Source organism: Fringilla coelebs (genome assembly GCF_963513975.1).
Source record: "Fringilla coelebs genome assembly, chromosome: 4".
NCBI classification, from domain to species: Eukaryota; Metazoa; Chordata; class Aves; order Passeriformes; family Fringillidae; genus Fringilla; species Fringilla coelebs.
In genome coordinates, this window is record NC_140032.1 from 49,926,765 (window position 1) to 49,943,069 (window position 16,305).

A 16,305-nucleotide genomic window follows, 5' to 3' on the forward strand; every position below is an offset into this window, starting at 1 on the left:
CCCTCCTCTGCTGCTGCCTCCCACCTTCATCTCCCTCAGTGAACTGGGCCCTCTCCTCTCTGCCCCTGTCTCAGCTGGGTGAATGCTGCAGCTTCCAGCAAAGCCCAGCAGGGAAACCACCCCTGCTGCTGCTGCTCTGAAGCATATTATATAAAGCAGTAGATAACTTTTTTATAATGGTGTAACACTCTTACAGCATCCATGGATGCTGTTTCATTTTGGCAAATCCTACTGTCCTTTTAATATATTTTCCACCCCAAGTCCCACGGTGTATCACAGTACAACTCTGAAAAATATTCCCCCAAAGAATAGGATTGTCACTCCCAGATGGTCATTCTGCTAAATGGATCCTTCTTTCAGTGCTGAACATTGGAGCTCATAACACTACCATGCCTTTTGACCTCTTTTGTGCAACATTTATCACATCCCACAGCCCTTTGAACTTCTGGAAACCCCTTAGCACAATCAGCAATTACACAGCATATCATGAACACACAACTGAGTTATCAAAGGTAAACAAATCCCATCCTGTCCACCAATTTTTAGTGCCTTCTACACATATTACTCTGCCATGACATAAATTACCTATAATTCTCCTAGCTACTTTTTACACATAAGACAATAAGTGACAGTAATGAGTCAACACCAATATAATTCAATAAAGGTTAATTAACTGAGTTCTAGCACTTCCCTACTGAGAAAACTCCAAGAACTTCCAATAAAAAATCTTTCCCGAATATTGCACATGCATCTGCACAGTCTTAATTTTATACAGGTGACAAGTCTCAAAAATGTAATCAATTTGCCAAGCATCTGTCTAACAAATATAAACACACAAATCTGTGCAAGATTGTGACAAAATATAATAGTTTTTCCTTTTTTGAAAAAATCTAGAACTCGATGAAAAAAAAAAGTTCGATCACTATAAAAAAATTCTGCCTAAAGTAAATTGTAACTTGCGCTTTACCAATTCTTTTGAACTGTTGCTACATGAAAAATTGCGTAAGCGCTTCTGAGTACTGAGGAGCTCTCTGCTACAGCAGGGCCACCTGGTGGTCACCTGTCCCCGCTCTCCGGGCATGCTGCCTTGGATCTCAGAGATCCTCCTGCCCTTTCGGCAACCATCGCTAACTGGGCAGGACTTCAAATTTTAGCAGATAATTAGAGAGCTCCTCAAATTCTGCGTGATTTCTAAAACATCACTGGTTTCACAGCGGGCCAAATAATTACATTTGAAAGCAAAGACATTTATACAAACCAGGGGAAAATGCTGCCAAGTGCAAAGAAGGAGGTGACAGCACAATTCTTTCACCACTTTCATCTTTCAAATTTCCCTTGCATAGTTATTTTAATATTAACATATTAAAATCAGCACTTATTAGATCAGCTTTTTGTGTTTTATTTGGTTTTCAGTGAATGCAGATACCTGAGAATATTTAATCACATAACTCCCCAAATTACTTATTTCCATATCTAAAATATTAAACATCTTTCAGCATCCCAACTTCACGTGTCCCTACTGCAAAACTGTCGTGGTCACTTTCACACTTATTTTGAGTACATCAGATTTGTTTTGAAAAGTTATTTTACTCTAGTATACTTTAGAATTATACTAGGATCAATTAGTGAAATTATTCCTAAAGGTTTTCCTTTGGAACCAACCATTTCTTGAATTACCAGATAATATTAGATTTATATTTATGTTTACAAAATATTGCAATTACCTAAGAATTACCCAAAGAAATACCAACCAGCTTTGAGCATTTTTGAGCACAATTATTATCCTCCAGTACTTCACAGGAAAATGTAGGAAAGTTAAAGAAGAATTCAAAAGGATGTTTTTGAGAGTAATGCCCCACAAAAAGAGAGTTACACTCAAGCATCCACTGCTGGAACTAGCGCACAGGTTATCCCAGCTCTAAGAGGGTTGCTCTAATGAAATATTTCTATCAAAAGTACTGCTTTGATTTGGAGAACTAACAGTATTAATAGAAGGAAAATTACCTTTCAGTGGGGGTCAGTGGGTCAATGTAGGACCCTATCTGCTTGGGGAAAACAAATCAGGCAATGTTTGTACTAATGCATTTCAGTTTTGCTTCCAGGTAGACTTGTCAGTCTGCTCCAGCCTCCCTGTGCCTTGCCAATGTGTTCACCAGTATGTGAGGCTGCAGCCAGCAGTCCCAGTGCCAAAGCAGCAGCTCCTCCTTCTGAGGGAGGCACACAGCCAGCTTCTGCCACTGGCACTCACACCGTCCCGGGATGGGAACCCTGGCAGATCACTTGCATCTTTGTTCAGCCATACACTGCCTGCCAAGCTTGCAAGTGATTTCTTCCCCCACATCTTCTTGTGCTTCAAACTTAAACTAAGGTACAGAAAAAGCCTCACTAAAAAATGAATGCCTCTAGGGTAGGCATAATAAAACAGTTTAAAAAAAATTAAAAAAAAAAAAAAGAATGGAATACAGATCCCTAGCTGTCTAGTTGTTTTGGACTTTTCTTCCCACTTGACAGACCACATCCACCAAACATCAACATGATTGCCAGGCCTCTCTCCCACATGCTCAGAGCGCTCCCAAGCCCTCCTCTTTTCCCCATCCAAGCTGATGCTCCTGATTAACATGTAACACCTGATAGAACAACACCAAGACCACATAAATGTAAAATCCAGAGCAGCAGTGGAAGTCCTCTCCCACAGAAATTACCTACATAAACCTGAAACGTGACAAAGCATGGATAGTTTAGTCAAGATCATGGAGTGGTAACTTGAGTTGCTTGCATGGTGCTAAGAACAGAAAGAAAGTTGCAAAACCACTTACAGTGTCCAGGGGATTGCAGAAGTACACAGCAACACTGGGGGCAGCATCACAAAACTGCAAGGGAAGGAAAGATGGAAAAATAAACAACCTCTTTCAACTCTGAAACTGGACAGTGAGTGTTAAAGAGGTCTGATTTATGTATCTGTCCCTTTGTCCACCAGAATCAGTGCCTACAATGTTCAGAATGTCAAAGATACTAAAAAAAGCACAGCATCTGTGGAGTTCAGCTAAACATAAAATGCTTGGAGGCTTTTTGGAAGCACTGATAAACCAGGGGTGGCCAAGAGCATGAAATTAGCAGGGGAGGTTGGCAGAGCTGAATTTAGCCAAGGAAATGGACAAGGCCTGCACTGATTTCAACAAGGTGTGTAACCTGTATAGCACCCTCGCTGGTCGAATTACCTTCCAGTTCCATGTCAGCTTTTATGAGCCTATAGATTTAGTTTCTCATTTTAGTTTTTTTATTAAATGTTATGTTACTTTCATGTTATTTAGTAAATGCTATAGTTGCTTATGTCCTGCTATTAATTTTCCACATGCTGGTGCTGTTCCTATCTGTGGTATTTGCTAAGCTTTTGTTAACAGGTCACTGGAAAATAAAAATTCAAAATTCCTTTTCTTACTGAGGGGATTTAGTTACACCCTGCAATTCCTCAAGCACCATCACCTCTTGTGGAAAATCTCAGCAACTCACAGCAGAACTGTTCCCCTCATCTTACACAATCACGTCTGCAGACCTCACAAGAAACCCTTCCTACCCTGCCAGGAGAAAAACTGTTTTTCAGAAAATGAAACAACAGCATGAGCCAGTGAATGACCCCATTTTGCAGCAATAACTCCTTTACTTTGAAGGCTGCTGGATGGAATGTCAAGAAGCCCAGTCAAAATTTCCATCCCACTGCAGATCCCTTCACCTACCCTGGCAGCGGGCCGCCTTCACCCAGTCTGAAGTGATGTCTTCACACTGCCCCCCAGTAACGCCTGCACCACTGCAGTTTCTCCAACCAAGAGATTCAGGCACAAAGGACAATGCCCTGCAGACATGGTCAGCTTCCCCCTGTGCCCCGGTGGGACACAGGCGGTACCAAGCATCCCCGGAGCGGGAGCCAGGGCGGCATTCCCCCGCCCGGGGAAGGCAGGCACACCCAGGCGCTGCTGCGGCCCTCAGGGAGCGGCGCGGAGTTGGCCCTGGCGTCCCGTTAGTCGGGAAGGAATCTGGGCAACCTGGAGTCGGCAGGAACGGGCCCATGGGCCGGGACAGCGGGCCTGCTCCCTCACGGGCACAGTAATGTCCATCTGCCGGCCGGACTAAAGGAGCCGCGATGGAAGACACTGGTGCAGCCGCCAGCAGCCACAAACCCGGCCACACGGCAAGGCGACACTGCGGGCACCCACAGAAAACACAGAGAGCAACACTGCGGGCACCCGCAGGAAAAACAGAGACCTCGGCCCGCACCGCGGTCTGCGGGAAGAAAAGCGCCACAGGCGTCTTGTGACCGATCTAACGCACCCCGGCCCGGCAAGCCTGGGAGGCGAAAAAGGGAGGAAGGGGCCAATTCCTTCGCCCGCCCCTGAGAGGGAGGCGGGGAGAGAGGCAGCGGAGAAGGAGGCGGGATCCCCTTCCCCTTCCGCTGGCAGCAGTAGACGTGCGCGATGGCGAGCGGGGTGAGTGTTTGCGTTCCGCGGCGGGAAGGTCGCCCGGGGGCGGGCGGAGGGTCCCGCACCGGGCAGGATGAGGCGGGCAAGCCCTCCCTGCCCTGCCGGGACCGCGGGCCGGGCTCGCCGGGGCCGCTCCCGCCCCAGCGCTGGTGAGAGCCGGGGCGCGGGGGCTGTCTGGGCACCTCCGCGCTCCTGCCCCACGCGTGTGAGGCGTGCGGCGGAGTCGGCGCCGCTGCTTTGGCGTGGGAGGCTCCCGCTGTGAGTGTTTGCAGGATAGGAAGGAAAACACGCGTTTGATCCCCGCCGTGTGTTGTATTCCACCCCCGTGCGCCTCCTGCGGGTCTGGGGGCTGCGCTCCGGCCGCTCCTGGGTCGCGGCGTGGAGGAACGAGCAAGAAGACCCTCGAGCTTTGCTGGTTTCCTGTGGGCTTCGGGCAGGTGCGACCGAATTGGCCTAAAAGAAGGGGTACAACAAGACCGTGCTTGCTCACAAAGCCATTGCTGGCACGTTTGCAGTGTAGCTGTAGGAGCAGCGCGATAGCCCGGAGGTTCTCTCAGTGTTTCTCTGAGCTCTGCGCAGGCGGTCAGTGCCCGGGGCCCGCGGACGCTGAAGCTGCTCCAGGCTGGCACTTGGTCTGGAGCAGCTTCTGTCACTGCCAGAGCTCGGTTTCATCCCGACTGAGATAGCTGATGCTGTGCATAGCCACAGGCAACCCAACAGCTGTGCTCCAGTGCTAGCATGGTAATAGAGGAAATTAAGAACTGCTGGAAGTTGGTGTTTTGGTTTTTATTGACGGTTTTTTATTTCCAGTTGTCGGCGTCAAGATTTTCAACAAAGCAACAGCATTAAGTTATGAATAATAAGAGGGCAGAAGAAGATGGGGCTTTTCTGATACCCATTTTGAATAGTCCAGGGGCCTTTGGGGCTCTGTGAACTGAATCAGAAATTACTATTTCAAAATGTGCTTCCAGATGCATACTGTTAGTTTTAGATGATCAGAATTTATCCTGTCAGGAGACTTTTTTTCTCCTCTCTTTAATTTTGTGTTTAACTAAGCTTGTGGAAATCAAACTTTAGGAATGCGCAGTCTCCCATGCAAGAACAAGTGATGACTTAATAAGGGGAGGATGAGGGGATGGGTTGAAAATCAGTAAATGATTTACTGAATTATGGCTCCCCTTGCACTTTGTGCTTTGAATTTAGATTTTTCTGGCAAAATCTTTGGTAGATTTAGAGATTATGACTGATGGCCTCACACTGTGATTTCACAGTTAGATACTATGGCACGTTCCATGCATTTTTGTTATATTTACTCTGGTATAAAAAGCAGGACAAGAAGATTTCATTGTTCTAGTTAGGAATGTTTCTGTTTAATTCCTTAATTCTGTTTAATTCCAACAGCCCTGCTGGCTGTTGGAATAGGTACCTGTTTTTGGTTGCAAAGCTTTCTGGGTCTGTAGTATTTATTTTAGCAAATTTAAGCCAAGGTAGGTATCTAAGTTCTGCTGTCACAGGTGCAGTGAAGATTTTAACTGGCTCTGCAAAGTCTAGTACTGTTTATTGTACAACAGAAATACTACAGAAAGGCATAGACTAGCCATTATTTTCTCCTGATCACAGGTGATGCATGAGAGCTGGCAAGCTCAAAAGGTGGTCTTCACAGTGTTATTTCTTCCAGCAAGTGAAATTTCAAAAAAGTTGAGTGACTGTATTGCTGATCTTGGGAATTTACATTAATCCTTTCTTTCAAGCATTCCATGGGAACACCACAGCTATTTTGAACACACAAAGTGTCATGTTCTTCTCTTGGTATATATTTCTAATAGCAATGGCTTAGACCTTTTCATCTTCATGAAACCAACCTCTAAGGGTAATCTAGATGCTTATCCTGAAGCTCCTCTAGAGTGGATGGCTGTAATGCCTGCTGATTTTCTCAGTCAGTGGTGTGCATGTACCTGTCAATAGGGTTTACAGATCCAGAAATCCTGCTCTGTTATCCATGCTCTCACTGTTGGGATTGAAAAGCTTCCCGGGATGTTTAGGTGTGCTTGCAGAGCAGGATTTGTCATGGCACTGAGAGCAGTGAGGGAAGACTTTCTAACAGTGATCCCTGTCGCCACTGCAGAGGTGATAGAGCCTTACAATAAAGTCCCTCTGGTCCCTCTGCATCACTGGGGGCTCTGCATGTCAGCCACATCTCCTTGCTGGAATCCTGCTTGGAAACCATCCTGATCAGGAACAGGAAATTCAATCTTGATGTGGGTCTCCACAGTTCCCTTTCTGAACTTCCCAACTTCAAACACTGTGTTTAATGAACATACCTGAAATGAATGGCAATTTTTGATTTTAAACCACCATTTTTGTAATGCAACCTTTCCATTCATGTTGTTCCCTTCACTGCAGCGTGTCTCCCAAGCACTCCCAGGCTTATTTTTTTTTACACAATAAGAGAATGATATCCAAATTTCAGATCTTGGCTTACTCATTATTGTTTAGCTTCCTGAAAGCAAATGTGGGGCAATTATGAATTTCAGATCTGGGATTCTTTCCAAAAGCCAGTAGTGCTGCTTTTATTTTCTCACTTGGCTGAACAAGAATTATTTTAAATGAACCATACAACAGATGTCCTCTTTTTTTTTTTTCTTGTTCTTATCTTTTAGGTTATTAAATGCAAAGCTGCTGTTGCCTGGGAGGCAGGTAAACCTCTCTCTATTGAGGAGGTGGAGGTTGCTCCACCAAAAGCTCATGAAGTTCGTATCAAGGTAATTACATCAATTCTTACCTATGTGTTTTCTTTTTTAGGAGACTGAGTATTAGAGATGAATAGGTTGTTTGCCAACAGAAGAAATGTTGAAATAGATATCATTAGTTCATTAGTATCTCAGCTGGCTTTACAGAGAAGAAAATGACAATATTTAGATATTCTGTTTAGGAAAAACACTTTTAATTTCTACTAGTCTCACTTCACAATCTGGTCTGAGGGTAATGGCTAATCTTGAGGATTAATTCCAGTTGTTACAGACTAAATTCCCTCAAAATGTCTGAGCTGGGAACACCTTTATCTTATTTCAAGGACAGCAATTTGTCATTTTTGCCAGCTGTGTAACATGTTGGAGTTTACTTCAGGCAGGCCATAAGTTACTGGCTGCTGAGATGGGATTGGTCTCTTGGATTCCTATACCCAAGTTTCTGATTTCGTCAGGACTTTCCAGGAGCCTGTATCTGCCAAAAAGTATACATTAATGTGAAGTTTATTCCTGTGGAAAGGATTTCTGCATGGTGCTGAAGACTTAAGCAGGATTTATGCAGTACTGAGAGTTCTGCATGATCTCTCTGGAAATTTTACCTCCGAGTCTTAACTTATTTCAAATCTGAGATGCTAAATTACTTGGAGCACTGATTTCTAGCTATAGGAAAAGACAGATAATCTTTTACCTCTTTCAGTGTCACATTTTGGCTGATGGAAATTATAAAAGTGTACTGTCGTGACTTTGCATTTTCAAAATAAGAAAAACCACCGTGCCAGGAATTGAAAGTATGTTGCCCATATCCCAAATGCTGCCTGGCATTTTTTCTAAATTTCTGACCAAAGGGAATTGTTTAGATCTGTGCTGCTATTCTGTTCTTCAGGATGTCTCAGATTATTTATTTCTTCACAGATAGTTGCCACTGCTGTCTGTCACACTGATGCCTATACTCTGAGTGGTGCTGATCCTGAAGGATGTTTCCCTGTGATCCTGGGACATGAAGGAGCAGGAATTGTAGAGAGTGTTGGGGAAGGAGTAACAAAAGTAAAGAAGGGTAAGGAAATAACCTACAAGTTTTCTGCCTTCCTTGAAAGTGTTACTTTATTTGAAGACTCACTGTCAAATTGGGCCACTGAAATGCCGTGTTGCAGGAGTTAATACAATATTTTATTCTGTGGTGTATGCCTGTGTAGATTTCTGTGGTGTGTGAGACAAAACACTAATCTATTCAATGAGCTCTTCATTTAAAGCTTGAAAGAGCCCAGAATAGCATTTTTTTTACTTGAAATCAGATCAGTGTATAATTACAAGAGGGTTGGGGGTTTATTATTTTTTCAAATTATAGTTTTTATCTGTTGGTTTAATGAAAAGGCTTAAAGTGTTTAGTCTTGTTGTTCACTGTCGATTTGGGGTTGTTTTGTTTCACAGTAACATTGCCACTTGTTCTGGAATGATGAATTTCTGCTGGGTTGTCTGCTCAGCCAGGATTAAAATTGTTTATCTAGCACTTCATAATACCTCTGTATACGATAAACAGCTTTTAGTACACAAAGGTTTTAAGTGAACTCAAGCTCAGAGAAAAACATGCAGAATCAAGTAACTTCATTTTTTTTTTCAGAATGCCTTGCTTGACTCAATAACTAGACGCAGAGTATTTTTTTCCTTAGGGGACACTGTTATCCCTCTATACATCCCTCAGTGTGGAGAGTGCAAGTTCTGTAAGAATCCTAAAACAAACCTGTGTCAGAAGATAAGGTCTGTATGACTTTGACATATGCTATGGTATTTGCTCAATGTATACCTGCTGTAGTTAGCAAAAGCAATTGATAGGAGTTTTCTTTGAAGAATAAATCTGTTGATGCATCATTTAATAACTTGGAAAGTAGGTGTTTCAGGAGCCACTTAGGCAATTTTTTTGCAGTCTTCCTTAAAATTTCTATTCTTCCCTTAAATGAAACTGTTTCTTTCTTTTCAAGTATGTGAAGGTGCAAACTACCACCTTGTGTCCACAGGTTGGAAAACATAAAGGCTCTGACTCCATATTTAATCCATACTTAAAGAAAGCAGTTCAGGGAATTTAGCTCTTGGGAGTGAACACCAAGGCTTTCAAGTGGTACAAAATCATATGGACAGCTCTTTTTTTTTCCTTAACACCTGCTTCCCAGATAAATTTGCAGCTCCTGTTCTGGAAAAGTCTCCCAAACTCAAAAAAAGCCCCAGTGACATAACTGACAGATTCTATTCAGGGGAGGGTACTGAAGGAGGCCAAGACAGTGGTGTGGTGCTGTGGCACAGGTAGCATTGGTAACTAATAAGGTCAACATATGAGTATGTTTCTTTCAAGTTTTTCCTGGAGGAATTAACTGCATAAAGTTTTAGGAATTTAGCATCTCACTTCTGTGAACTTCTAGGTTTACTGAAGTGGTCAAAATATAAAGGTGCAAGTATGCAGGTGCCTCCCTGTGCTGCTTAGTGGATTCTGTCTGGTGAGAGTATTTGCTTCTTAAAACTCTGCACTTTCCTGTCTTTGCCTCAAGAATTACTCAAGGGAAAGGAGTCATGCCTGATGGTACCAGCAGATTCACCTGCAAGGGAAAGCAGATTTACCACTTCATGGGGACCAGTACCTTCTCTGAGTACACCGTGGTGGCTGATATCTCTGTAGCCAAGATAGATGCTGCAGCACCTCTGGATAAAGTGTGCCTGCTGGGCTGTGGCATCTCCACGGGCTATGGGGCTGCTGTCAACACTGCTAAGGTAAAGGCCGGGCTTGTGGCACACACAGTTTAGCAACTGCACTAGGACTGTAAATGGGATGTACCAAATCTGTGTTGCTTCTTCAACTGATGAAGTTTAGCTAAGAATTTCTAACTTCCCCAAAAGAGGCCAGATCAGGTTACAAGAACCTGTTGCCCTTTGGAGGAAATTCAGGTGGAATATTCTGCACCCTTTTTGACAGCAGCTATATATGAATTACTTTTCTAGTTCACGTTAATCTTGCTGCTAGTCATTCTCATAGTCTGAACGTCAGGGTGAGACGGAGGTGGTAGGTACGTGGGCATGAGTCTTCAGTTTCCCTTGTCTATAAAATCTCATAGCCATGTATATTTGCTTCCATTTTTTCCTTTTTTACAGCCTCCTTAACCTGCATTTCTTCTTTCCCTGGAAGGATGAATTTTTTTTCTGCTGCTCATGATTCCTTTCTTACTCCTAGGTGGAGCCTGGCTCTACATGTGCTGTGTTTGGTTTGGGAGGAGTTGGGCTGGCGGTTATTATGGGCTGCAAAATAGCAGGAGCATCCCGGATCATTGGCATCGACATTAACAAGGATAAGTATGCCAAAGCCAAAGAGTTTGGAGCTACTGAGTGCATCAGCCCCCAAGACTCCAAGAAGCCCATCCAGGAGGTTCTGGTTGAGATGACCGATGGTGGTGTGGACTACTCATTTGAGTGCATCGGAAATGTTGGAGTCATGGTGAGTGCTTGACCAACAGGAGCATGTGCAGGGAGGGGACCAGTTCAGCTGAACAGCAAGATCAGCTGCTTTCTTAACACAAAACATGCCAGACTCACTAACCTTTTTTTTTTTTCTTAATAATAATGATACCTGCTATGACTCAAAAGGACAATTTACACTCAATCCTAATTATATAGTGGAAGCAGCTGCTACTTCTTGGGTTGAAAATGGCACTTAAAAATGTTTTTTCCTGAATCAGACTTTTTTTGAGATCCTGAGTTTCTCTGTGCTGACAGTTGAAATTAGCAAAACTCATATTAAATATATGAGTTTTGAACAATAAAAAAATGAAAAAAATGAACAATAAAATCTCAGGGATCACTTAGCCTTTCCCTAATTTCTCAAGTAATTAATTTCATCTTTGGAAATGCAGATTTTCAGGAATAGGACTAGTTTTTCAGGAATTGCAGTAGCATTCCTTACTGTTGGTAATATGGTCTCTGATTACAGTTTATCTCAACTTTCAGTGGGAGCTTAGAGTAAAAGCTAGATAGGGTATAAAAACAGCAAAGTGAACCTTTCGAGCTTAGAGTAAAAGCTAGATAGGGTATAAAAAGAGCAAAGTGAACCTTTCACAGTGTAAGGGAATCTAAACCCTGAATGGAAAATATAATGTAATTTTCAGTGTATTTACTGTTCCTTAAATGCTGATGTGGTGATTCATTAATTGGGGGAAAGGAAGTGCTACCAGTCCAGGCAGCATAAACCTTAGCAATAAACACCCTGCTTTGTCCTGTCTGTCCATGAAGAGGGCTGCCTTGGAAGCCTGCCACAAAGGCTGGGGACTCAGTGTGATAGTTGGAGTGGCTGCCGCTGGCCAGGAGATCGCCACACGGCCATTCCAGCTCGTGACTGGGCGGACGTGGAAAGGGACCGCCTTTGGAGGTAACTCTCTCTTGCTGTGGGGTTACTCTGGGCTAAAGCTGGGAAGAACACACCCCCTTGGCTTTGCTTGTGCAAGAAATGTACTATTGACAGGCTGTTCATAAGGGCTGCGTTGATTTTTAAAATAAGGACTCTTAAAATCTCTCATTCCTACAGACAGGGTACAGATTAACACATTGGTATCATATCTAACATATTTTGGAGAGAGAATGTATCTATATCCTACTCAGTACTAAAGGAGTGGGATAGGAAAACTGCTTTACCACCAGGTGAAGGTTTGGTTCAGTTTGGTCCAGTGAAAGGACCTGGTCTTCGGGGAGATGGGAACTCACATCAGTATGTTTGTGTTGCTTAACCACTAAGTAAATTGTGGGACCAACATGACAATGTGCTGTAAAGACATTTAAAACAAAAAGGGAACAAGTGCTTGATACACATTTCCTTCTGTCAGCGCAAAACCCCACTGAGTTCTTTTTTTGGGGAATTCAGTAATTGCTGAAGTTGAGGGAAGTTCAATTTCAGACTTTGAATTATTACACTGCTCTTTGTCCAAGGAATACAAAACTTACTGGGTTGGGTTAAAAAGATATGTAGGGGCCCTGATAGAGATGGCTTGTGTTTGCTTTCTTAGGTGAGGGCTGCTGTTAATGCTGAATGCTGGAACAGCTACTGAAAGATTTTTCACCAACATTTGCGTGTGTTTGGATAACATGTGCTTTTGCTAGATCTCCATGGGAGGGACAAACATGTCAAACATGTCACTCGTCTCCGTTCCTTTTCATATTGATCATACAAGTTTTGTGTTAGGGCTGTGTTTTTAATTTTCTGAGATGGAAAAGGGAAACCAGGCATGTTTTCCTTCTTTCAGGCTGGAAGAGTGTAGACAATGTACCGAAACTGGTGACTGAATACATGTCCAAAAAGATCAAGGTTGATGAATTTGTGACTCACACGCTGCCTTTCGACAAAATCAATGAGGCTTTTGAGCTGATGCATTCAGGAAAAAGGTAATGTTTACAATATTGAAAGGTATACAAGACTTCTTGATCAGATACTGTCAAAGTACAGGTTCCCTGCCCACTGTCGTGTTTTAAACAGGGAAGCTAAAGGGTGACATATACCACATGCATTGATTCTGACACAAACACATTCCTCTGACCTTCCAGGCATGTGCCAAAACACAGGCACACTGTAAAAGCAAGCAACAGTGTAAAAGAGAAATACAGATATAAAGCTGGTAAAGGGGACAGGTCAGTCTCAGGCTTGCACCATTACTAAAACATTCTCCCTTATAATAAGGAATGTAAAGATACTGAAGATCTATTGTATATAACTTTGGAGAAAGTACTAGCTTTATCTGCTTTAGCTCATATGGATTCTCTTTTGGATAAATCAGTTGACTGTGTTTGTTACAACTGGAAACACTACATTTATGCAAGTTTCATCCAGCAGTTGATCCCTGTCCCAGTTATAAACTTCAGTATCATTTCAGTGCTGTATTCATACATTAGCATGTCCTAGAAAACTAATAATGAAAGCTACCTAATTTTTCCAAATAGACAAAAGGGAGAATACCTGTAAATATTACTGCTCCTGATTAATCTTGGCTAGCTACTGAAAGCTGATACCTAGTTTGAAAAAGAGTTCATCTGGAGTTTTTTTAACTGGAGAAGAGACAAAAAAATAACCTGAAGAGAACAAGCATTATCCTTGATTTTTAATAAATATTATAGGCATAAGCATGACTTCATACATTACAAAAGACAGAAGTTAAAATATGTTCAGCAATGAAAGGGAGGGGAGAGATAGGGAGAAAATTGACTTCTTGGTAATTTTTTTTTCTTTTTTATTTTAAGCATTCGAACTGTCCTAAAATTTTAGAGCCAAATGTGGATCTTCTAGTTGGCCAGCACCATGCTAACTGCCTTATTATAATGGAATTTTTGATAGAAGATAGAATCAAGCAACTGAAAACTCACTGGGACTAGGAAGACCATGTATTTTAGGGTGAGCATTCTGGGTACTTAATAATAAAAAATTGTTAACCGCTGAATAGCATTATGGAATTAGTCCTGATTATGGAACTTCTGTTTCTATACTCATTCTTCAAATTCAATAGTGGCTAACTCAAAACTACTTAATAAAATCTTATTTCTAAACCCAGTATTGGAATTATTTAGCATTAAGAGTGACTTGTTTTCCTCTAGTGGTTTCACAGTGTGTATGTGACAGAGGGAGTGTTCTGCAGAGTCTACAGCAGATGATGTGGGATTCACTGCACAAGGCACAGCTGAGCACAGCTGAGTGAGAAGCAGCATGCATTTGCTGCAACTGTGCTGAGGGAGGGGCCAGAACTTGTCAAGTTTCTGAGGCTATTCTAGGACTACAGTGGATTTGTAGCATCCAGATCACCTTGAAGGTGATAGATACAGAGCAGAGACTTTGGTGTCCAGGGAGTACCCATGTTCACTGAGGTGGTCCATGTTCTGCCTTATTTCTCACTGGTGTCTTTGGCAGGCCTGTTGTAAAGATCATGGCACAAACTGCTCTGGTCACTTGCTCTAGTAGTGTCCTCCAAGGCTTCAGTAGGACAGTTGTCCCATTTCCTTAACTTACAGGCAAATGAAGCAAACTTTGCAACCAACACTGCAAAAACACACAGCATGGGATTGTCACCTCTAGTCAGAAACCTGATCATGCCATTAAAGCAGGAACTACTACTATTAGAGCAAGTCTGCTCTTGAGGGCTGCAGGGGAAGAGGAAAGCATTGCATGATGATGGCTTCAGCATTTTCTGGTTTTTTTTTGTTGGAGGGGGAGGGGTTAAGTCTCAGTTTTGCAGTTGCAGGTTTTCTTAACTCCAGGTGAAGTGAACTGACTGGATACGGTTCTTTTTATATTGAAACCTGGAATCAATGCCTCACATTCCAAAAAAGAGAAATAGCAGAAAGACTGCAAAGCAGAGGCAGCCCAGCCAGTTAAAAAAAAAGAGTTAGATACACAGAGACTCAGTGTTTCTCAGTAAATCAAGGACACTGTTTAAGTGAGAAGTTTCATGTTTTAAAGAACCCTGGTCAAAACAACTTCTAGCAGAGAACACAGACTGCAAACAGTAATCTTATTAGAAAAAATTCCCTCTCACCACCAACAATTACTCCAAGCCAGTGCTATAAAACTGGGACAATCACATCTTTTCCGTCTCTCATTAAAAAATATCCCCTACAGCATTCTGAAAATAGTTGAGGTACTGAATTTCTACTTCATTTCAGACAGTAAAGAACAAATGTGAATGTCATAAGAGTTCAATTCTGACCATCAGGAGGAAATAAAAACTGAATTGGTAACAAGGAACTGAGCCCTATAGCCCAGCAATGAGGTGACTCTCAGTACCCTGTAGCTCCAGGAAGGCTGGCTGAACATCAGAAAATCCAGTAGAAAACTTGCTGTTAAGCTATTCCAGTGAGAGTACTCCATAATTAGAAGATGGTATCAATACAATGCTAGCTAACCTGGCAAACCACCCCCCAGCTGGATCTAACAGATTTAACATACTTACACTGGAACAGCTGTTCCTCTATGCTGCACAGACTAGATCAAGATCACACAATCTTTTCTGCATTGTATAATTACTTCAGAGAATCTGCATCTCAGAGTGTTTGTGGGAAGCCAGGCTGTAATACCAACAATAAAGAAATGAAGCAATACCAGAGTGCTCAGGTCAAAGACTTCCCAGCCTGAGGAGTTGATGTCCCAGCCATTACTTCATCTTCCAAAGCTTTTCACTGAATGGAGCATGTTTAAAATAGGGGTTTTTTGAAGTTGTTCAGCAAACAAAAGGACTCAAACCCAAGAGCTTCTATCCCATTTTTGGTGAGCAAGGAATTGTATTGAACTGCACATCCACTGTGAATGCAATGTGCATGTACTCTGCTGGCTGTCATGTAAAACATGCAGGCTGGCCACTCTCCTCCTGCTGTTACTCTTACTCAACACCATCTACCAAACCTTCTATCCCTAAATATTCAAGTCAAGTTGCAGAAACAGCATGAAGAATTTCCACACTGACTTACAGTAAAGTAAGTTATTTTAATGTATTTTCCCTTTACAGCAGTAAAGGGAAAATACATTAAGAGAATGATTTGGAACTAATTGCAGGATTGTGTTTTTGGTAAAAATGTATAAAATTACTAAAAACATCATTAAAAAGTAGATTTAAGTTAGGATCTTGTATTTAAGTGGATAGCAACTTGTTAATTTCCACAATCCAGTCAGCACAAGTCTAGTATGTCGTGTTCAAGCAGACACAGCTAGACAGGTGAAAAAATAGTTTTTCTTAATATTTTTATTTAATAAATTCTGTTCTCAAGGCTGATGTGACCTCTTATATTGCAAGATCTGGACTGCACTAGTATGAACTCACTACAAGCGGTTACCATGCTGTGATAGGCAGAAATGCATAGTGTCATAGACTACCTGCATTAAAAATGTGCTAAACTTGGTTGTATCAGTGCAACAACAAACAGGTATCCAAGTGGCACATGTGTGGGTTCAAGGATGAGTTCTAACTGGGTGCATGCCTCTACCAGTGGGGATTCGCACTACTGCAAGCAAACCTGGATGTAATGGAAAATTCTATGTCTGGGTTTGGATGACAAGACAAAAAAAAAAGCTATTTCTGTTA

At 42.3% G+C, this 16,305-nt stretch overlaps 1 protein-coding gene across 1 annotated transcript; it reads left to right on the forward strand.

Annotated features, from left to right (window-relative positions):
• Positions 1-4,422: 4,422 nt before the first annotated feature.
• Positions 4,423-13,781, forward strand: LOC311152945 (alcohol dehydrogenase class-3). Its single transcript, XM_084204414.1, has 9 exons — positions 4,423-4,481; positions 7,136-7,237; positions 8,135-8,276; positions 8,890-8,977; positions 9,760-9,979; positions 10,437-10,697; positions 11,489-11,624; positions 12,493-12,631; positions 13,481-13,781. Exons 1-9 carry the CDS (start codon positions 4,470-4,472, stop codon positions 13,503-13,505), a joined length of 1,125 nt encoding a protein of 374 aa, XP_084060540.1. The 5' UTR covers positions 4,423-4,469; the 3' UTR covers positions 13,506-13,781.
• Positions 13,782-16,305: the final 2,524 nt, after the last annotated feature.